A 23393-nucleotide genomic window follows, 5' to 3' on the forward strand; every position below is an offset into this window, starting at 1 on the left:
ACAGGTAGGCAGGCTAAGAAGTTCAGAAGCCAAGGAAAAGAAACGGAAGAGGCATTCGGTCACATCGGGGGTCAAACGACAAAAAGAATAAACAAAAAGTGGGCTTATGAAAAAAACAGCATGAAGTACTCACTCTAATTTCTTGAACTTTTCTGGACCAACGGCCACATATATGCCGCCATTTTCCAACTTGTCGAGTTCGTTTACTCGATGGCCGTGGCTTGGTGTTCTTATACTACGCACAGCGACTTGTGATCTTGTGTCCTTGGTCACTCGGTCTAAAAACGCATCAAAACTACGAATTTCTTTACGATTTAATACCAGACGTTTCCCATTCTGATACGTGTCTCCATTTCTATAAATGGTTATTACAGGTGCTGCCATCTTTAGAAATAAAATTACTCAAATTATTTATGTCTCGCCTTCTAACTTCTTGTAGAGTTTTAACTGTGCACTTGCTTAGATACTCCAAACTACGTCAATTCCTGTGTCATTGTTCTCGGGGTGGTTGACAACTCTATTTGCTTTTTTAATGACGTCAAAATTTCAAACTATTCTCATTTACAGGGATGACATTTCTTCAAAGACAATTCAATCATTAAATCGAAATGCATTTTGGGGTAGGTGAGACAAAGCAAGAAATGTTGTCAAGGAAACAAAGAAGTAAATAACAACAAAATCAACACGTAGAAAATTATGTTATTGGAAGAGGTGGCAAATTGATGCCATTAGTGATATAATTGATATTCCATAATCGCCGTGCCGAATCTACGAACAACAGGCATTACACCAAATTAATGTGGCATCCCGAGAAAGTTGCATACAGTTGCGCGAATGATAGCGTTTTCGCGTACCCCGGAGCTTTCCAATTTTTCGAACGAAACTTCTTGGAATGGCAGGCAATTGATCCTGTGTAAACATAGCCCAGATTATCTAAAATCTCTGTCCTGGAGATTTGTTGTTTTCAATTAGGCTTTTTGATTTGTTTAACGATTTATCAAATGCTACGATTTCTGACCAAAATCTCAGTCAACAATTTGTTTTCTTAAACTGGTTTAGTGTTTGTCATTTTGGTACGTGGGTTTCTTGACTTGCCTTTGTCATACTCACTCAACTAGAATTTAATCTTTCACATATTTTTGTCGCCTTAGAAATAACTTGAGAAGAAAATTAAATCTGTTGAAGAGGCATTTGAAATCTGTGACCCCTTAAAACAACCAGTTTAGTTGTATGACCTCTTAAAACAAACATCAAGTCTAGGATCTCTTCTTACAACGTGCTACGTTTCGAGGTTCGAAAGAACGGTGCAATAATACAGTTTGGTGGTCCATTCTGAGTATTCTAAAACGCCTAAGAAAAGCAGTTAAACCCTTTTTTTGTCATAGCTCCTGAAAGAGTTCTTCGTTTAAGCGTCACCCGAAGGCAGAAAAGACTTTGAATGCAAAACCAAACCAACAATTTGCATCAGAAGCTCTGCTCATGTGTTACTGTCAAACTTGCATTAATCAGGTCTCTTAAGACAAGACAAAGAGTTTGACTTATATGATCTCCGATTTAGACCCCGTTTACAATGTGCCGGGTAAATTTTATCAGCATCAAAATTAGTTCAGATAGGCGTCGCGTACTAGACTCACGCTACCCGCACGAATTTGAGAGCGGCTATCCGAACAAAATTAGTTCAACTAGGAAAGTGGATTAAATTAGTTCCGATAGCTATGTGATACAGTGTAAACGGTTTCATCCAGATAAATTTTATTCACATCGTATTTTGCTCGAAAGCGATTGGCTATTTCTTCCTATTTAGTTTTTACTGTTTCCTAATGAAGACCTTTCGCCATCTTGGCTGCCTTGTAGAGGATAAATACTAAAACTAACTAACTATAGTTAAAACTAATTTTGCCTAATTTGTTTTGACAATATCTTCGGACTTCCTCTGAAAGAGAAGCAGACGATTTTGAAGAGAGAATTGAAAGTATTTTTAAGTTGGCGGGAATTTACCTGTTATTTTGTTTCCCAGAGATGGCTTTGTTTTGGGCGTTCTGTGCACGATTTAGGTCACGTGACTGCAGTTATCCGGCACAGCGTACAGTGCAAAGTGGACAAAATTTGTGCGGCACAGTGTAAAGCCTGATTTACACGAGATGAATTTTTTGTGCGAAGCGAATTTTTCGCCGCGAATGCGCAAAAAATATGCGCAGAAGTAGAGATTAGAAAATTCGCAGCGAATTCGCTGCGAAAAATTCGCTGCGAAAAAGTAGAAACCATTCCTACTTTTTAGCTGCGAAATTTTTCGCCTTGTAAAATAAACCAATCAGAACAGCTTTGGAAGACACCTGACTTCTGTTTTGGTTTCAGCCTTTAAAACGTCAATAAAATAGGTTGGTAATTATTCATTTCCTGTTCCTTGTACACAATCCATGTATGTGGATTCATATCAGTTTATTATTCAAACATTTAAAGTTCAAATTGACGAAAACTGGCTTGAAAGTTTCATCAAGCTTCGATGGCGACCTTTGAAAGTATTTGAAGAAGTTATCCTGGTCTTATAAATGTAAACGTAAATCTCTCTTACCGAAAGATGGAATTTCCCCTTCTGAAGACGTCCTGAATAAATTTTTCTAATCCAGTATCGCTTTTTGCTGGCTTTTTGATAAATTTAAAATTTAAAGCTTCCTGATAAGAGCACTCTTCGGACAGTCGCTATATTCTTTTGTAATACTCGCAGCGAATTCGCATAAAAATTTCTGCCAGTGTAAATTCGCTTCGCGCGAAAAATTCGTCTCGTGTAAATCAGGCTTGAACGCAAATCAACTCAAACAAGTTTTATGCGGATAAAATTTATCCGGCACAGTGTAAGCAGAGCAGGGTCTCAGGCGTATGAAAACCTTTTGAAGCACCAAAGAGGAAAAGTACAATGCCACGACTGTGTGTTTTTTCTGGAAATTCAGGAAAATGCTAACTCTTTTCTAAGTCACCATCTATGTTTCTAAAAGGGGGTGGTACTGGTAACGCCAGCTTGAATATCAGAGGTCGCATCAAATAAGACTTTCTGTATCATTTGCATATAAACTAAACAGCAGCGACCCTAGACATGATCACTGAGAAGCAACACAGTTCACATGCTTAGTTCTACGGAAAAAAGGGCCACCAAGCAGCAAAATTGTACCTTTCCAATCATTGTATCTTCTTAAAATCTATAGAAAGCATATAGAAGGACAGGTCAATAAATTATAAAGTGATCTATGTCTTTGTGTTCAAGAGTGATCCAACGGCGTTATGTAGCTTACAATAGGCAAATTGATTATCTGATAAAATACTGTTTTCCCGTAAACTGGTTAATTGTTCGAAGAAATTTCTTACATTTGTGAAAACTGCAATTGCAAAAATTGGTCCTGTTTTACGCCTGATTTGTAGTGTAGTTGCAATTTTCCAAATACACACCAATCCTTCAATAGAAGAAGCATACACACAGGAAACTGAAGCCAGCAAGTATACAGAATACTTTCTCAGAAAACTAGACAGTCTCTGATTTGTACCAATTTTTAATAATCATGCAAAATCGAAAAAAGTTCATCAAAGGTTAAATATTTTGTCAAAAATACCAATTGAACCAATGGAAAAAACCTTCTAGTTGAATCCAACTGTAAAATGAAAACTTGATTCAAGGCTATGCATAATCTACATGTACAGGCTGAAATCAGGGATGTTCCATTAGAAGAAGGGCCTGGAAAACAAGTCTTGGCAGTCGAGAAAGTATGTCTTAAACTCCCAGAAACATGTTGCCAGACGAATATACTGCCGATTTTCTGTTCCGCTTTAGCAATAAATACAAGGAGCATATAAGAGAAAAATTGCATCAATCAGACAAAAGAGCTCGTGAGAGGAAAACGAGGCAACTGCCAAAACAGGAACTGAGGAGCATATAAAAAATGAGAAGCGGTGGCGCAAATAGTTTCAATACACTTATAGTTTCGGAAGAAGGAATTCAGAAGGCAGCTATCATGTATTGAGAATAATGGGGGATGAAGCTCCTAGCTCCGTATTCTCACTTTTAAATTAAGCAACGACTCTTTATTTCCGTATCAATTTGCGATTGAAAATGACGTGTGTTGTAAGCAGAAGTTAAATTTGCAATGACTCCTGCGATACTTTTGAATGCTTAGATAATGTTTGAAGGGGAATGTAGCAGACATCTGATAAGAAATGATATGAAAAGATGAAACACAAAAAAAGCCAATTTTTACCAACTTTAGATGTCATTTACTTTATGAAATATGTTCAATAATTTAATTTTTAATGCTAATCGATACATATTAATCTATAAATCATTTCGTATATTAACAAATTCAGAGGTGCAAGAAAGAAGAAAGGTTTTGTCACTTACAGCAAAATTCCAAGATCTTAAATCTGATTGGTCACAAGAAAGCTGTCAATCAACAACAGCCAACCAATTAAATATTTGCTACTCCTGGCGATGATACTAATAACGTATCTGTGATCTAAGGCGAAATATAGACATGCGTTTTTGATAAATACTTTTTAATAAAATCCGCACAAAAGAACCAACATTAGATTGACTGACTAGGCCCTTAGTTAACAAGCGTTGTTCGAAATTCCAGTTCCAGCTTGTGGGTTTTCAAGGAGTTTGTGACAATCAGAATTTCAGGATTCAGTATAAAAACAATATGGTTGATTTTGAGAGGTTTTATCGCCATTCAAGGCTGGAAATTGAACCAAATTATTGTTACAAAATTGGCACTTTTATGCGGATCCTTTTGCGGATGTCAAAATTGGCACTTTTATGCGGATGTCAAAATTACAACAAGATGTCTAAGGACAAGGGTTAAAGACTACATAGAACTGTAGTTATATTAGCTGACAGAGCAATTAAAACTAAATAAAATCACAATAAAAATATTGCTAATACTTTTAATGTTCAAAAACATATCAAGGCATGCTATTTCAGGATTGCTTAAAGAATCAAGTCCCTGAAATAATTAATACTAGCGAAGATCTACCAAGCATCCACGAGAGATTATTAGATACTAAAAACCCCATTTTCTGTTGCAAATCATGGCTGAAAAGTTGTACACTTGTAATCGCAGAAGAAATGTCCAAAGAAAGATAGCTGAAAATATACAAACCTCGCTAAAACTGCGCCTTATCTTAATTAGTCTTTCGGAGTTGTTTTTACATTTTTGTTGAACACTCTTCATCCCTTCACCTAAGGCTATCGGTTTTTAAAGCAGACGATAAACATTCACCTGTCAACCTGAAGCTCGGAAATGTATTTGTAAATATATATAATCTTGGGGGAAAAACCAATTACTGTAAATCTTAAAATAATTCGCAAAAATATTTTAGGGTGTGGGATTATTCGAGGGGAAGGCCTTTTCAAGGCTTTACGACAAAACTGAAACAAAACTCTAAAACATTTATTCCCACTCTCAAAAATTCGCAGTTCCACTTTAGTCTCCTTTCCATCCTATTTGCATATATTATACACGCCTCATCTATTCTATTCATAAATTCTATTCAATAGTATAAATAGTATAAATTTATAAATTAGTGCAGAGCGTTACTTTTTAAAATCAGTTTGAACTGACGTGTCAAAGATGAATGGCGAGATACTTAGAGATAGATGACTCACCACCCTATTAGCATTATTGTTGCACAGTATTGTTCAATAACAGCTTCGTCAGTGCCTCTGCAGGAGTTATATTTAGATGACGTGCAACTTCTTCAACGTGACACATGAAGGTTGGCATCTTTTGTGCAAGTTCTTGATTCTCCTTATCAAACAAGCCAATATCATTGAAAGCCTGATCTATGCTAAAGCACTGACTGGCAGACGTTGTAGGAGTGGTGGAGACACCGGCTGCCTGTGGATTGGTCACCGTCATTGGGTTGCTTTCTGTGCTTGCTATAGAGCTAGTAAATGCAGTGGTTGTACTAAACTGAGCATTAAGTGGACTTGAAGTAGATGCCAAGTCCACCTTTTCGCAGCTATTATTTATTCCGATCAACAACTCCTGTAGCTGACTATTAGTTGGTTGAGTTAACGATCTTGTCAAAGTCTGGGACAGCTGAGAGAGGTCCTGATATCCATCTTGGTTTTTCATAACACTGCTCGTTACGTCGATAGTGCCATCAGATGTGTTTGAAACTGGACACGAGTAGGAAGTAAAGGGTATCGATGTGTTTTGGCCTTCGTCTAACACTTCCAAACTCTCATCTACAACAAACACCAGTAAATACTCTTGCTACAAAACGTTACTAACAATGCACAAGTTACTCGATTGAAGCAGCAAGGGTCAGTTTTATCAAGCTTATCTTATGATTTGTTTCTATTTTGATAAATCAGCTGCATTACGTACAAGCAGTCATTCATATGTTGCTTCGCCTAGCTTGGTTGTCATTGCTCTAGCCTTTAAGTGGCTGAGAGATCAATTATTTGATAACTGTCTACAAATGCCTGTTAGATTAATTGACTCAAAATCTCAATGGCTATCTGAACATTCTGGTTAAAGTAAACCCACACAACCAACAAAATTCAGATAGTTCGTTGTGTTCTTACATTAGATAATTATATAAAAGGCGTATTTTGATGATGATAAACTTTATTGGAGAAAGACCCAACATGCAGCTCGTTGGCTGATTGGTAAGGTTCGTCCTTATATAAATTTTTATGATTGGCATCCTATATCTAATAAATGACAAAAATGTATCAATCAAGTGGGATCATACCACAAGCATGTCAGATCACTTCTATTAGCAAGTCGGATATCACCAGAGTGTTATGTAACCATTCTATACAAAGAACATAGGATAGGTAATGGGTTTAATATGATGCCTATGCATTCACACTTTGGTTTCTGCAGAGGTTGGTTTTAGGGTGAGACAAAAATAGAACCACTAACTGGAAGGTGTGTTGTAATTGCAATGTTAACATGTGATACATTTAGCCACCCCCCCCCCCCCCCCCCCACCCCCACCTTGTGTAGCCAATGAGCTGGCTGAAGTTGGTAATTCTCCTTCAGGCAAAGAAAAACTGAGAGGAAAAACATAATTACCAGTGGCAAGGCTCTTTTGAGATTCGTCTGATAATAGCCAGTTCAATAGAGGAGGAGAAGAAATGTCACTATTATTGGGCAGACTTGTATTTCTTTGTGTGTCTGTTTTCAATCGAAGTTTTTTCTCAGGAGGCACTGTCTGAAATTGGGGCAGGCTGAACAACAGTGGAATTCCTTCTGAACTTGTCTCAACAGAAGTCATGGCTGATTCACTATTTTGATTTGTTACAGAACCATCCTTCACACGCCTTCGCCGTGTTTTCTTGTCTTTTCTATTACGCTGAAGAAACCTTTGCATCTATAAACAAAAAGAGTGCTGAATTGTTAAAATCTTATGAAGAAAGATGTTAGAAGCGTTAGAAAATGCATTTAAAAGATTAATAACAAATATCATCGATCAACAGTTTTCCATATGGATGGATTTTAGTTAGTGCCCTTGTGAAAAGATCCATCTTCTCAATTCTATGAGCAGTGCCTTACTTTAAAGGGTTATACCTTTAAAGGGTAAAACATCAGGGTAACACTTTTTCCTGTCTTGAATTTGCTAACTTTGTTCCATTACTGGATTTTGAGAGCTTTTCAATTCCCAGAATTCCCAGGTCGAGAGCATCAAAATTATCTTAAATGAAATAGTTCCTTTGTTGCCTTTAAGCTTAAAAGTGTCAGGTGGAATGTGTCCCCAGTTCTTCTTTACTCCATTTTCGAGCTATTGACTTTCACAGGCCTTTTCGTTTGACGCGAGCGATCACTCGCGATCGCGTCAGCACTCGCGCAAACCCAACCACGCGAGCGTTTAATTGCACGCGCAAAACGGTAAATTGTGAGGAATAAATGTCTCATCAATTAACACATTTCTAGTCATTTTTTGTGACCCAAGCAAGTGACATAGACAATACAAAGCCGGTATATCAAAACACAGGAAATATAAGTAAGCTGAATTAACCACATCTCAACGAATAAATGCATTTGGAAGTCAAATTCCACAGCGAATGTTTAAGAACAATTGGGTACTAGTATTTGAATTACAATGGCACTTAGGACATTCTCTGGGCAGCCAGACTGTAAGGTATTTTTTCTGCGCGGGGAACGCCAGAACAACGAACGTTTCCCGCGAAATCGTGCGCGGAAGCAAAAGCTTTCGAAGAGACCTTGTATTTTTTGTTTTTTCTTGTTATCAGAAGTCAGATGTTTAAATGGTGGAATATTCGCAGGGAACATGTCCAGATAAACAAATATTATGCGCGAAATCTACAGCAAATTCTTAACAACATTTTTCAATCATCCGGCAATAACATCTATACGACCTTCATGATATACATAAAGTTTATATACGAAGCACATTTGTATTGGGTATTTATTCTTTCTTGGAGAGCATTAAAGGTCATCATAACCATTCATTTTCATTTGATATTACCTTACACAGAAGTACCTCAAAATAAGATCATATGATTTTTGTTAAATATTACAGAGAGGCTTTTAGCATTGTTGATCATTATTATCCTTTTTAGAGCAATTGCTTGTGCAAGAGAATTCATACCAGCGCTCCGCCATATGCGTGAGTTATTTCTTACGAAAAGGCCTGCTTTCATTGACTCATAAACTTATTGTTGCCATGCTAAATAAATGCAGTATAATGCAATGGAGAAAATGTGCTGAAACAAACAGCTAATTAATTACAGTTTTATCAGCACGGTCATGTGGTGATTGTCCATTATGGTTTTTCTTATAGACATCTGCTCCATTCTCAAGCAGCAGTTGTGCCAACTGGCGATGTTCTGCATTTGGAAGTGAATGAAGAGGAGTGTTTCCTTCAATGTCAGCTGCATTGACATCCACACCTAGCTCCAAAAGCTTTCGAATCATATCCTCATTTTCTTTTTTAACAGCATAGTGAAGTGCATTTTCACCAGTCTTTGCATTCTATAAAATGTAAGTTAAAATTAAAATAGCTCCATAAACAATTTTAGTTGAGGACAAGGAGTAATTTTTGGAAAATTATAACTGTTATACAACCCCTAGGCGTAGCCTGGATTTGCAGTCAGAAACTAAAGATCAGAAGAGCCCAATTTTCTGTTGATGTATAATAAGTACATGCAATTTATGCCAAATATAGGGTAAAAACTTTTTTGCTAACTTAATATTGAATGGTCCCTTTTTGCAATTTTCCAAAAAAAAGACGTAACGTTTTAAACCTTGCAATCAAACAAGGACTACAGTAAGAAACCTAGTAAAAACTGTTATTAGGAGTTCAACGCCCTTGACTTTAGAGCTTCACAAAAATGACAAGCAAAAGGTTTTTATACCTGGTTGTTTACAGTATATAAAATCAAAATACATTTTATTTTTATTAGATCTCTATGCATTGACAAGAAAACCTAATTATCCATACCTACTACAAGTGATGTCAATATGAACTTTGAACTTGTTTGCTTTATTGTACAAACTGTAAACATGCCAAGGCATGCTTACTATTCATAAGCATGTGAGCCATTATTGCTGGGAATCACCATTAGTATGTGTAAAACAAGACAGGCATACAAATTTTAAACAAAATAGACAAACCAAAACCAAATGAATACTGACTACCTTTTGTAGAGAGAAGTCTCAAAGTTTTATATGAAAAGCAGTTTGAAATGTTTTCATATTTCAAAATGCAGAATTAAAAGTAAAATGCACAAACCTGAAAATTAATGTCAGCTTCATTCTTAGCAAGAATGCTTATAGCTAAGATGTTCTGAGTTTCAACTGCTAAGTGCAATGGAGATTTTCCTGCATCATCTGGAAGATTGATAGTCTGTTTATCCGAATTTTGAGAGAGAAACTCCAGACAATCATTTTTTCCAAGTTTGGTTGCCAGGTGAATCGAGGTGTCTCCTTCATTGTTTCTTGATGCCAAATTTGCTCTGTATTGGGTAAGCAACTTTGAGATTGCCAGCTGCCCAGTGATGACTGCTAGATGTAATGGCGTCTATAAAAGGATAACAAATTAGCTAATTGCCAAATAATTTGCCAAACATATTCATGAAAAACAATAGGCTTTCATGTGCTTCTTGCTGTTCAGAACTCCAATACATCAGTGTGGCTAGCATAAAGAAAGTACAGGAATGCAGAAGCTGCCAGGAAGATATCAGGTAGGAGATCCAGGAGACATTCCCTTTCCTTTCATTAATTTTCCAAAGCATTTTCAAAGAAATTTGACAAAACTAGGAGGGCAGCCAACCTCATCATTTGTCTGCCTGAAATACACAGTGGTTAATCATATTTTCTGTTGCTAGGTAGCAAAGAAATTTGAATCATTGTAAGGAAATCACCTGGCCAAGACAGTTATTGGTATTGACTAAAGTTCTGACTATATCTTCTTTCAAATTCAGGATCTTTGTAACAAGGTCCATTCTTTGGTTTATCACAGCTATGTGCAGCAAGCTAAGAAAAAATGAAATAAAATAAGTAGAGAAAATTATATTACACACAAAACTCTAGTAACTTAAATCTATGAAAATATTTCACACACGTTTTATAAGAACTTGTTTATAAGAAACCTGCCACAAGGATGACAAAACATTAACTGATCAACCTCAGCCCCAAAGAAATGCTCTAGAATTATTTCTTTAGATTATGAGGTATTCTTTTAGACTTTTAGACCATTTGTCAATCAATAGATGCAGAAAATATAGATAAGAACACATTGCAACAGATTATTTATTCATTTTTTTTGGTATCTAAAATCATAGCTTTTTTCAGTTGCATAACCAGTGTTCTTGAGTATATTTCATTTCTATCAAAAAATATCCTTTTCAGAACTCAGTATAACAGAAACTTAAGAAACTGAAATGAGAAAAAAATGGTGTAAAAATGATAATAATACTCAAATCACATTTATTAAAAATGTAAATTATTTTGAAAACATATCAGCTAGCTAACAAAGAGCAAGTACATACTTGTCACCAGAATCATCTATTTTGAGAAGATCCGACTCCGATGATTCCCCTGCCATTTAAAGTTTATTTTTAATTATTATTTCACAAGCCAATAGTTGTTTCACTAACGAAACTGGAAAAATCTTAAAAGCAGTGGTTGCAACGAAAAATAATTCATGTTTGAATCGATGAATTGCGTGATGATCTTTATAAAAACCCAAGGGAAATAACAACGGCATATATAAATAATGCAAGAAAAAAATCCCTTAGCTTTAGAATTGTCGGAAACATAGGCCACCGGGACTCCCCTTGGCGTTCGTAAGAAATAAATGGCACGGCTACAAAAGCAAGCACGGTACTGCATTTCTCTTATTTGTTTAAATTCTTAGCACATTCACGCATAATCTATAAGCTCTTTTGACAGAAACATATGTCTATGCTAGGCCCTGAGTATATCTTAAGTTTACCTGAGACATGTTTTCCTTTCCCGTAGAAGATGAGCAGATCGAAAAGTTCCTCAAATTCGTAATTAATCATGACGGCAACTCAGTGGTCTTTAGCTGAAAAAAGTGTGTATCTAAAGCATAGATTTTCACTTCCTTTTGTGCCATAGTTTGCTAATGTAATGCACCATCAGACATTTTGCATGTTATAAACAATATTTCACCCTCAACAGAAGTCAGAAATTCTTATCAACATCCGGCCATCTTGGAAAGTCCCGCTTTATCTCCTTCGCAGAACAATGGATGGGAAGCTGCGACAGTTTCTGTGACTCATAAGGGCATGTTTTAATAAATTTTGCTCTCGATAGTTTTTCTATCGATTCACTTTTCAGATAATATGTATTTTATGATAATTTGATAGATTTATTTTGCATCTTAATGAAAAAACAGAATTCAAGTACATGTATTTTTCTCATCCAACAACGGCTCACTTTTTCTACTAACATGGGCAGCCTAGCCTAACTACGAAAAGAGAAGCGGTTGTGTGAAATTCCTTATGATTTCAAAGAGGTGTAAGAGAAATGAATCGACGCTAAAGTCTTCTTTATGCTATGTTATATAATAACTTTCATTGGAAGAACACGCTCACGCAGAAAAGCCTCTCTTTCTCTTCTCTTAAAAGTGGGGGGTAGGCTAAAGCTTCTTTTCCCTTTTTCTTGAGCTTTAAAATTACTTACTTCGCAAAACAGTGGGGGCCATGGCCACCCCAGTCTCCCCGGTGGCGTGGGCCCTGCTAATATTTCGGCTGCCTATTTTTTTCCTTTCCTTAATCGGCTGCCCATTTTCAACACGTCCTAATATAAATCGAAGAAAATGTCCATAATTTTATGAAATAAATCGTAGCATGTACTTTCCTTAAAATGAGGTCACGTATGTATTCGGTCTCTATGGTTACCAACAGCTGCAAGTTTATCGCGAAATATTTGCTTTGTCCGGTAAATAATATCAGATAATTTTTCTTATTGGGGTAGAAGCAGCTTTGCTCAAGGATCCTAGGGATGGACTATTATTTCGGAAACTTTTCCTTTCTTTAATCTGCCTATTTTTAACACGTCCAAATATTAATCGAAGAAAATGTCCATAATTTTATGAAATAAATCTGTAGGTCGAGAATTGTTATTTGTTTACAGTCCTTCAAAGCACTTTTACTACAAAGAATGTAGCAAAACTAAAACTATAAACCTCGAATTGTTTATGATAATGTAAAAAGGTGCATTGGAAGCATTCAATTCTGCATTGGAGGTTTGAAAAACAGTGACAATAAATTTAGAAATTACGTGGATTGGTAAGCCACATCCTTGGAAACCACGTAGGAGCCGCGTGGCATGTACTTTCCCTAAAATGAGGTCATGTATGTATTCGGTTTCTATGGCTACCAACTGCTGCAAGTTTGAGCGCCCAACCTAGCGCAAACTGCGAATTTCTTTTAGCTCTACCTGCTGTTTAATCGCTGAGCTGAAAAATTGTGCTTTGTCTTTGTCCGGTAAAAAAACAGTTTGGGTAGTCATGGGTAATGCCGGACGCTGGGCAATCACGGACAAACCTTCTTAGGAATTTTTTTTGAATCTGTCATGAACATTTAATGAAAAGAGTTTTGAAGGCATGTTTGGGTACCTTTTGTGTTCACTTTTTTCTCTTTCTGAGCACTTTTGCTGTGCGTGCTAATGAATAAATGTGTTTTGAATGCATGTTGGTGAAGTGAGTGGGCCTAAATTTCCTCGATTTTCTACTCTTCGAAATCAAGATGTCGCTCTCTGCAGTGATCAGGGAATGCTCAATGTTTTTGTTTTGACTTCATGTTAGCATAGCGGACAAATCTTGATTGGTTGTTGGCGAGATCCCCTTCTTGGGAATCTTTCAGGCAATACACCAATCACGTTGCGAGAATCAACCTCAGAAGGCCAAATTTTAGCATTTTGACCACTCCTCGTTTAAACAACACGGTGTACAAGTTGCTAGTATATTTTGGTTATTTTTTTCGACTAAACTTCTCTTGAATCTTATATCTAACAATGAATGATACAAGTTCGGATAAAATCCCTGCTTTTCTTTCAGAGCTTATTATTGTCAAACTTTTGATTATACATGTTTTCAACTAATAAAGACATTTATCGGGAAAATATAACCATTTCCCACCCTAGAATTAAACTCTTGCGTTATCCCTGGCCTTATATTCTTATTTAGATCGCCAAAACTGTGTTGTGTTTCATCTGCCTGTCCGGCATTACCCATGGATGCCTGACATTATCCACATGGAGTGATTAGCGCTGATTTCAGAAATACATTAAACTATTTAAATGTAATGTGACAATAAATTCATCAGCAAATTTCCTAATAAATATGGTTTCCTAAGAATAAAGAATTTCTTCGAAAATAAATAGTGGCATTGACAGATTGGCAAAATAATTGAAGGTGTCCGACATTACCCACGACTACCCTCGTGTGTAACCTATGTTGTTCTGGCTTGAGATAAAAAATTGCCCTGTGTGCGTTGTTAAAACCCACAATAAAAGTTGTTAAGTTTGTTGTAAGAAGCAATCAGCACACAATGGCACCCTCACGATAACCCTTTTTTAAATGGACTCACTCCCATTCATTTTATAAGGAACCCCTACATATAGATGGCCAACACGTTTAAGAAATTATTTTCTGCTAAGAACAAAATCCCTAAGGAACTTGTCGACTTTGAATATTGTCATCCCTGAAAACTATAGAAATTAAGGAAGCTCTTCAACAAAACTGGCATTAATTGTGTCTTATGCCTTTGCAGGGTGTTTTATTGAGAAGTTTCCACTTACTCGCTACAATTCATCGCAAAATTCTGAATTTGAATGTCTTTCTTGCGTCTGTATTATTTTCAGGGCACTAAATAATATGCAGTTAAAATTAAGGAACTATTAGTGAACTTTGGTTCTGCAATGTGTTCAAAAGCGGTCAAAAATAAGGGCCTTGGCAAACTACAATCTTTGCTAAACATTGCTGAGACATTTTGACGAAAAATGAAATACAACGATTAAGCTTTATGTGATGGACGCTAGTCGCGCACACAACCTCCCACCTCCCACCCCCCCCCCCAGGTCAATGTTGGGCGACATGCTTTCATGATAATGGGGGGATGCACTGCACTCATAACAACATTGATTTGGGGGAGGGAGGGGATGATTTGACACAAAATTATTTTTTTACAAGTGTCTCGGCATATTTGCCAGCTATGTATGTAAGCCTTGAATTAGGTTCGTTATAAAAATAAACATGAACATAAACATACCAAAGTAGCTACCTTACGCTTCTATACTTCGTTCTCCATTGCTTGTCGCAACAAAAAATAAAACATCGACCCACCCAGTTAATTAAGACCTCTCTTTTCACACATTTATAGAAATAGTGACAATCTACACCTTACATACAAACTCTCGTCAAATCAGTCACCGAAGAGAAGCAAAACAAATGGCGTTTCACCTCTGAAGAACCCCTCTCCTTTTTTTGCAACTATTTCCCTCGTTCGTAATTTGTGGCTGCAAATGTTCCACTTGGACAGCAAACCAGATGGGGTCGGATCCACAAGTCCGGTGTAAACGCAACGCGGAGCACTACTAGCTCGAGCACGAATTCATCCCACAATTTAATATAATTATAACAAAAAGTGGAACTATACGTTTTCGAAAGTAAGATACCATCATGGGCCTCGCGTTTACAAACATTGGTTCTGGTCTTTCTCCATTCAGTTCTAGTTTCGCTAAAAAGGTTAACTTTTGGTTTCATTCAGTGTAAAAGGATGAGGGGAAAGACGGGCGAAGAATGTTCAGGATAAATCTCATCTAGATTCATGAAATAAATCAAGACTTCAGTCCAGATTTATTTGACTAACACATTGACCATGTAATCCCGTTATCAAAAATCCAACTCCAGATATCCAAAATATAGTTGATAAGAGTTGTAAAACAATGGAATTCATTTAAGTCCGTATGTTTAGTTATTCTACTAACCACTATTTACAAGTGAAATATAAATGAATACCATTAGGTAACTTTTTATTCTTAAATTACACTATATCTATCAGTTGAATGTTGCAATAAATATTATGCATTATTTATGCATTATGTCATTGTATTTCATATTTGTTTCTCTGTCAACTGAAACGAAGTCCCCAGTCTATTGTAATACCATGCCTTGGCATATGCTTACATCCGCCAATCAGTTCACTTCATGTGTTTACATGAGAGGTATCATCAACCAAAGCATTGATCCAGTGTCATTTACTTTGACTGCACAAGCCTAGGCATGTTTTTCTTTGCTAATATTCTCACAATGCAGCCATGGCAATAAGAAAGGGCTACAACATCACTATCAAATGTATGAAATTAGAACTACCATTACCTAATGCATTTTGCATGCATCTCACAGATTTGAAAGCAGTAAAACAATAGAAGGGTCATGGTTGTTTGGAGTCTTGATACCTATAAATAATATCCCAACTGTGGTCTACTAAACGTATAGGATAGCCAACAGAATTTTGAAGACACCTTTAAAAAAAGGAATTTCATTTTGACAGCCAAGAAAGGTCACCAGAGGTTATAGGAATTACCTCTGTAGAAACATAGATCCCATCAATATAAAAAATTATTGGGGCAATCAAATTTGAAACTATGAAATACAGAAAACAGGGCTGGAAATCTTCTGTTTCAGAAAATAAGTTGCATTGGAATAAAATTGACAAAATATTACTGGCTTATCTTTTGGTCTTATGTTGTGTAGTACTAGCTTCAGTAAAAGGTTAAACTTTGCTTCCTGCAACCACAAATCATGAAACTCTGCTTATGAGGCATGGTCTGTGATTCATACATTTAATATGAGTTGCAGATAGCTCTTATTTTACCCATGAAAATATGCATTGTGAGAAATTATCCTCATCCACCTCCAGACTGATCTGAAAAAAGAAAACAAATTTACCAGCCAGACTTATATGGGACATCATGGCTTTGTTGCAGAGAACATAGCCTAAACTGAACTGATTTGACTTTAACAGAGCAACAAGTATGAATGAGTGATGCTGGATCTTACCTCTACGTGAAGTGGGTCTGTAGCCATAGCTTCCACCTTGTCCCATTAGAGGGTTGTAGTCTATAGAAAACAATGAGTGCAACTTTGCATAAGAAAATTGTATTGATCAGAAGGAGACAAATATGAACACCTTTGCACTATACACATATCAAGCTTCATTTTTTGCATGCCTTGCACATTGGAAAAGTAAGAGCAATACAATGAGTAAATAGAAACAAGAAATAACTAGGTAGTGCAATGCATTCACATATAAACTGTGAAGAAACAGTAGAGAAAATATTTGCACAGATAATGAGATAACTATTCAGAATGGGATCAGCAAGACAAACCCACTGTGAGACAATGAGATATACTTTTGGTACAGAATATGATGGACCTTCATGGGCTAAACCAGGGTTGTCCAACCGTATTTCAAGAAGGGCTACTTTCTGAATAATGCAGTAACTGGGAAGCCGCTTATATGTTTATCAAACAAAATCAAACACATAACAATGTCATTTTGCTGAGCTAAGGAAAAATTGGTTGTCCCGATAATTTGCAAATGCGTTTACCAAGTTCACTATCTCTCCCTCTTCCCCGCTTTTGAGAAACATGGCTTGTACCAATCTTGAACTTTTTAAACAAGCGCAGCCTGTTCATAGTTTGGGCGCAACAAAGAGGGTTTGGTTCCCTGCGTTGAACTGGAAGTCGCCAAGAGTACGTGTGCATAAATAATATGAAATAATAATACCATAAATAATATGAATCAATTTCTCTTTTACAACCTTAATAAATACAAAGCAGTTCTTTATCAACTTCGACCCAAGCGCAAGCCACATTAGACAACATCATGGGCCACAATGTGGCCTGCGGGCCATGCTTTGAACAAGCCTGGGCTAAACTGTTGCATGTGGAAAATGTGGCTAACTGTGCAGTCAGAATTATCTATTCAAGAACAGACATGTTCTTCAGACTGGTTGAGATCATACGGAGTTAAACATAGTGCCAAGATTTTGGCACAACATTTTTCTCTGTATCCCTTTTCTGTTTTGTCATACAATACTACTGAGAATGGGACCTCTCCTGCTACAAGTTGTTCTTTTGCAGTTCTTTTGCAGAACCTGCCCTTTGCAGTACCAAGGCCTTGTTTTCTAAAACCTGTTAATTGTAATCAACCAAATGATACCTCAAACAGTGCAGAAATTTTGGACACCTTTTGGTAAAAACATCCTTCTGAAGATAAATTGCTAGATAATATGATATTGAAATCAAGAATTTTGTTTCCAACTTATGAAATTACTTGAATTTTGAATTCTGTAGAATGATCACATTTTTTGACATAATTTTAAGGTCTGTCTCATTTCCAACTATAAAATAATCTTAAGTGAAAACCAAACTTTATGGGGAAACCAGGTATCTTATTAAGCCCTGGCAAAATGACTAAACATTACACTAAACATTTCACTCAACATATGTTTAGTGAAAATGAGAGAAGCTTAGCAAGGCTGGCAAAACTTTGAGCATTATTTTGAACTGCGACCTGTGTAGGATGCTGTGGGGTTGTAGGAGATCTTGCTTTCTGTTTGTTCTGTTGTATGTTAGCATAAAAGACTGCAAGTGCAAGAAGTGGGTAAAAAAATACGAAGGCACTAGAGATTTTTGGTCACATAGAGAGAAGAAAACTGGGAAAACAAGGAAAACAACAACACTAAACAACACTAAACAGCGCTAAACGTTTTTCACAAGAATCAAACTTTGCTCAACAACACTCAACAGGACTAAACAAAACTTAACAGGGTGGTGAAACAAATAAACTTTTCACTAAACTTTTCATTAAACAAAAGTTGAGTGAAATGTTTAGTGAAATGTTTAGTCATTTAGCCAGGGCTTTAGTCTGTCTTAGCTCAAAATCCATCTTTCAAGCTGTTACAATAAAGACATGATAATTCAATTAATAGATGACAAAAAAACAATACAGACCATCAGGTCTCAATGGCTTCTTTGGTTTTGGTTTCGGTTTACTTGAATCTGGTGCTGGAGTTTCTTCCTACAAGTAATGGAAATAATAAGTGGAGAGGTGGGGTGTATTTTTGACAAATAAAAAACTACATTACATTTGCAACATAAATTTGGAATAATTTGTAAAAGAGTCAGTTATGCTGCATACTAATACAATTGCAAGACAACTGCAAGGTTGAAGTCACATTCTTTGTCTTAGTAATGTTATCAGCTGCAGATTTCAAACTATGGTCCTATCATACAACATACTTGTTGTTTCTTATATGACAATAACAATCTTACATGTGGTTTCTTTATTTTTGATCTATACCCTTTGCCAAGTTGATGCCTTTCCCAATCTTCAATTTTTTCTCTTCTCTTCTCTGCTTCTAACTAGGATGATAACATAATTATTGTAAAAATGAAAATCATAGAACCACTCCAACAAGCACATTTAAAGGCTCTAAAATTATAAAATTTTTTGTGGTTTGAAACTTTTACTATCCAAAATTCTTTCACTATAGAAAAATAAGAGCTAAAAAGTTGTTCACTATTTGAAAAAAGGAATGTATCCTCCCAAAAATTTAGCATATAATAGGAACACACTGTAATTCTTTGAATTGATGATGTAAGGCAGGCAAGATAACTTTCACCTTTCATCTGCTATGGTGAACTTTGCCCCAATCATGGGATGATTGTGAAAGCTGTTGAAACTGAGTGTATTACAAAATTTAACTTTTGGACACATGGTTTAATAGAGGCTGCCGTTTATCAGAGAGAGGCGCTTAATGCAAAATTAAAAGTGTGTGTCAAATTAAAAATGACAAGAAAAGTGTGATAAAAGAGCAAAAGAAGTGTTCACATTATGGAATTGTCAAGGAATAGCAATATCACTGTCTTAATCAGAGTTTATCATCCCTATGACATAAAAACTTTCATAACTTTCAAACAGTAAGCTTTTTTCTAATGAATGCCACCTTTCAAAAGTCAGCATTTTAAAAAAGGTGGTGTTTATCAGAGGGTGGCATTTATTTCAAATGGTAGGCTGAAAGTGCAGCGTTCAATAGTGGGAGATGTTTTTTCGGGGGGCAGTGTTCATTAGAGGAAATATAGTATGTTGAATGTCTGGATTCGGATTCAGTCTTGAGTCAATGGAGAGTAAAACATCAAATATATTACATTTTGTTTATAAACCAACTGGTGTAAGTACCTGCTATTCTTAAAATAATATCATATTTTATCCAATCTGCATCAGAGTTTGGCTGTATCTAAAGATATAGTTGAATTGTATGTCTGGTAACAGAAGTAGTTTCACTATATTTGGGTGGGTGCCTATAAATGGCTAACTGTTAGGAGTTGATAGCTTTCAAGACTTCATACAAAAACAATTATTGTAAATTGCCTTTGCAAAGTAAACACACCTGTTGCTTTCGCTCTTTGGCTTTTTCTACATCTAAATCAATTTTTTCTTGCAATCTCTTCCTTGCTTTCTCCATTGACTCATGCTGCTGATATATATGATTTGGATCTGAAAAAAATCATAAAAATTTCATATAAATTAATTGTAAAAATGAACTTCTGCACAAAACATGCTAAATTCAATGTTTAGATCTTCAGAGAGACAATTTATGATTTGATTTAAGGCTAAAACCTGCAGCATGAACCTGTAAGTTATATCATTATTACACATAGCATGATTCTGTTTATACGTAGCACATAGCTTGTGGTCCCAGTTGCAGGGTAATGGCTCCAAAATGAAGATTTAGCTTATTATTATTGCATTATACATCTCAATTCTTATTTAAGAAATCAACTTTTATCAATGGTACAGCTGACTTCACTGATAGTCACTTTGCTTAAACTCTCACTTTAAGTTACAGTCACATTAAATTTAGACCCAAGTATGCAAAAACATTCAAGCTAGCTCTGTTTACAGTCTTAATCCACTTACTGACACACCTTTTCAACAAAGATTTGGTGTGACAATCATTGGATTCTACTGCGAATTTAAGACTGTACTTCCAATAGCTATTAGTAGTTTTAGTTATATGTATGTAAACCATGTATGTACAACTTATTTACAAGTATACAGACAGGCAGCACATTGCTTAGATTAAGGATACCTGTACAATATGATTAGCAAACTTTAAAATAATACAAAGGGACCGTGAATGCAAGCAAAAGGGTAAGTCTAGGATGTCATCGTATCCCAGCAGCCCTTATCAGTTTGCCCCTGTATTTACCTGGTCACTGCTGAGACTCGAAAATAAATTCAATGATTAGATCTAATATGAGTTGTATTATTACAAATTACCTTTTGCATTCACCTAAATTCTGTATTACTATAAGTTAATCATTTGTTAATTATGTTTAAAAACTCTTTCTTTGTAATCAAAAGTTGATGCCAAGAAGAAGGTCTCAAGCTTGAGTTTCAATGAAATATAATTAAAAATCACCATCAGATTTCTTATTAGAATAGTCCTCCATCTGGCTTTTCCATTTCTGGAAAAATGGTTTTAGCTTCTTCAGTACAAAGAATAACAAAACTATTCCCAAAATAATAAACCATCCATACTTTTCCAGAATGTTTGTGGCTGAAATGAAAAAGTGATAGGAAGTGAATGTAATAGTGAGTGAATTGGACATATGCATATCTGCCTATAACAAGAAGCTTGATTAGCAAAGTTATGATGAAAACAGAATATCTAGGAAGTACTTGTTGTAAACATTACAACACGTTAGTCCAAATAAATAACCATCTTTCCAAAATAAAAACTGGCAAGGAACATAGGCTTAATATACCAAAAGGAAGAGATACTCGATATGACTCTGCTCAGATTCACCAAGAAGAAAATGGATTATTTCATTTTTATACTTTCACTCTGCAAATTACTTTAAAAAACAACAATAAAAAACAATTTCTTGTCAAGTAGAATAGTTTAGAAATAGATACAAGAAGAGAAAAAAGCCTGTCTGTGTTCATACAATATTAATTGAATGAAAACTGTGACAGCAAAAAACTTTGGGCACAACAACTATTTAACTCATTAACAACAGTGATGAATCTACAAAGGATTAAAACTGGTATGACATAGGTAAAAAGTAAAACTCATTTTCCTTGCATTTTATGTTTTCTAATTTACTTGATAGTTTCAGATATAAAACAGTCCAAGGTTGGAACTATATATGTAGATCTTCTGTACACCGGTATGCCAGATCAAATTTATTTTTTTTCAAATCTTCTATGTCTTGACATAATAATTTATACTGGAAAATTTCCAGCATAGATTCAAGCAGTGCAAACTTTATACCATAAAAAGCCAGGTAATATTTTTTGCCAAATATGGTTTTGGTTTCATTCAATACTACTTATAACATAGCAAACCTCGAACACTTTTCAAACATAAACTAATCTTAGCTAAACAAGACAGGTGAGGCAAAATAAACTGTGCAAGGATTGTATTTAAGATTTATTGATTAAGGATATCAAGCTTTCTAAGTAGGTTTAAATAGATGGCATAAGTTTCTTGTGAAAGCGTTTAATAGTAATGACAGAAGTGGCGTTTGGATTTGTCAGTGTTTAAATTTGTATCTGTTGATGTTAAAAAAATGCATTTTCTTCCCAATATGAAAGTTTGTCTGTCATACTTATCACAACAAATTTATTTTTGACTATGTTTTCCTTAGCGTTTGCATATTATTCATTTTAATCCATAAACCAATTTATTTTCTTTCCGTTGATTCAATAAAACTTCAATGAGTGAAAGTTACAGAGACAATGTGCTTTTTTGATCTATAGCTTTAACAGAAGGACACCTAGCAAGCCTTTATTTATTAAACTTTAAATAACTAACATTATAGGTTTATAACTCATTATTTGAATTTTGTACTAGGTTTTTACTAATTTTTACTTCTTTATTGGTTAAATTTAGATTATTTGTCCTTTTAATTTGTGAACCAAACTGAAAAAAGTTTTCAAACTTAGTTTGTTATTCACATTAAAGAATATTATAGGTACATACATTATACATAGATCAAATTCCGTCTTCTTACAGCAAATAATAATGGAAAATAATAGAAAATAAACATTTATATAAAAATAGAATACACAATATCCTTATGACCACATTCTATGTTTTGACTCTACTTGTAACAAGCCTTTCATAAAAGTAATGTTTACGTCATTTCACCCTTCCCCTCTGATACCAACCTAACCACCCCATTCGAACCAGCGTGTCTGGCGTGGAGTTCTGCAAGTTATTTGCATGGGCAGGCTTTTCAGCATCACCAAATGCATCGTTGTCATCCATTACTTTTTGACGTGTCGTTCCTTCGATTTTGAGTCCAATTTTTGCTGACTTCTTGTTGCCCCGTTCTGAGGATTGTACGGGTTGGGATAGAGGCTCAAAATGAGAAGGGTCACGGACACACGGAGCAGCAAGGAAAGGTGGGGTCACCGAGATCAGCAGGGGAGGCGTGCCTAAATCTTGGCATTATAACTGGGTTATCGAAGCTATAGCCTCTCCGTTCTTCAAAATAAAGTTTAAAACTATTTTGGAAGAAGAATTATTGCAAACCTTAGCGAACACTTTGTCAATGACAATAAGTATTCTCAGTTAAAATATCTTGCTAGATTTGGTATGAAAATTATCTTAATATATATCTCTAACTTTCAGGGGTGGCAGACCAAAAGACACAAACTCAATAAACTTTGAGTTTTTGCCCCCAACTCAACCCCCCACCCCAAATCCCGCAATGTCCGCCACTGGGCAGAGCAAATATTGACGTGGAGGGGAGAATTGAAGCTAGAAATGTAGGAAAATAATACGAATTAAATAGAAAACTCATCAGCACGATTTTTG

The 23393-nt window shown here is 35.6% G+C and overlaps 3 protein-coding genes and 1 long non-coding RNA gene across 6 annotated transcripts in view; 1 reads left to right on the top strand and 3 right to left on the bottom strand.

Annotated features, from left to right (window-relative positions):
- LOC135689788 (uncharacterized) overlaps positions 1-489 on the bottom strand; it is a 22372-nt gene extending 21883 nt beyond the window's left edge. Inside the window, exon 1 of one of the 2 annotated variants that reach the window (XM_065207134.2) lies at positions 134-489. In XM_065207134.2, coding sequence (XP_065063206.1) covers positions 134-384 — 251 coding nt within the window. In that variant the 5' untranslated portion in view covers positions 385-489. The remainder of the gene's footprint in view (positions 1-133) is intronic. The other variant, XM_065207135.2, reaches the window with a different exon arrangement.
- Positions 1-4522, top strand: part of LOC135689790 (uncharacterized) — a 6835-nt gene extending 2313 nt beyond the window's left edge. Inside the window, exon 2 of the long non-coding RNA XR_010516551.2 lies at positions 5-4522. This is a non-coding gene — a long non-coding RNA (uncharacterized LOC135689790). The remainder of the gene's footprint in view (positions 1-4) is intronic.
- Positions 4238-11776, bottom strand: LOC135689787 (uncharacterized). Of its 2 annotated transcripts, XM_065207132.2 has the most exons (7): positions 11458-11776; positions 11012-11060; positions 10385-10496; positions 9754-10041; positions 8751-8993; positions 7074-7371; positions 4238-6235 (listed from the first exon to the last, which is right to left on the bottom strand). In XM_065207132.2, the coding sequence occupies exons 1-7, from the start codon at positions 11525-11527 to the stop codon at positions 5664-5666; spliced, it is 1632 nt and encodes a 543-aa protein (XP_065063204.2). In that variant the 5' UTR covers positions 11528-11776; the 3' UTR covers positions 4238-5663. The 2 variants fall into 2 exon arrangements, with proteins under 2 accessions (XP_065063204.2, XP_065063205.2); XM_065207133.2 differs by lacking the exon at positions 11012-11060.
- Positions 11777-15427: 3651 nt separating this feature from the next.
- LOC135689789 (selenoprotein S) lies at positions 15428-22908 on the bottom strand. The gene is made up of 7 exons (XM_065207136.2): positions 22742-22908; positions 20988-21125; positions 19953-20059; positions 18835-18924; positions 18514-18580; positions 16555-16614; positions 15428-16420 (listed from the first exon to the last, which is right to left on the bottom strand). The coding sequence occupies exons 1-7, from the start codon at positions 22839-22841 to the stop codon at positions 16401-16403; spliced, it is 582 nt and encodes a 193-aa protein (XP_065063208.2). The 5' UTR covers positions 22842-22908; the 3' UTR covers positions 15428-16400.
- Positions 22909-23393: the final 485 nt, after the last annotated feature.

Source organism: Rhopilema esculentum, chromosome 5 (genome assembly GCF_057945365.1).
Source record: "Rhopilema esculentum isolate cy_ngs chromosome 5, ASM5794536v1, whole genome shotgun sequence".
In the NCBI taxonomy this organism is placed as follows: Eukaryota; Metazoa; Cnidaria; class Scyphozoa; order Rhizostomeae; family Rhizostomatidae; genus Rhopilema; species Rhopilema esculentum.

What these genes read in the sequence shown, in the direction of transcription:
- LOC135689787 (XM_065207132.2), bottom strand. Translation starts at nt 11,527, where the DNA reads ATGATTAATTACGAATTTGAGGAACTTTTCGATCTGCTCATCTTCTAC. An exon ending in GAAAGGAAAACATGTCTCAG is followed by an intron (nt 11,061 to 11,457) that starts GTAAACTTAAGA and finishes TTTAAATGGCAG; the next exon opens with GGGAATCATCGGAGTCGGAT. An exon ending in AAGCTGACATTAATTTTCAG is followed by an intron (nt 8,994 to 9,753) that starts GTTTGTGCATTT and finishes TACATTTTATAG; the next exon opens with AATGCAAAGACTGGTGAAAA.
- LOC135689789 (XM_065207136.2), bottom strand. Translation starts at nt 22,841, where the DNA reads ATGGATGACAACGATGCATTTGGTGATGCTGAAAAGCCTGCCCATGCA. An exon ending in TTCTAATAAGAAATCTGATG is followed by an intron (nt 20,060 to 20,987) that starts GTGATTTTTAAT and finishes GATTTTTTTCAG; the next exon opens with ATCCAAATCATATATATCAG. An exon ending in GAAGCCATTGAGACCTGATG is followed by an intron (nt 16,615 to 18,513) that starts GTCTGTATTGTT and finishes TGTTTTCTATAG; the next exon opens with ACTACAACCCTCTAATGGGA.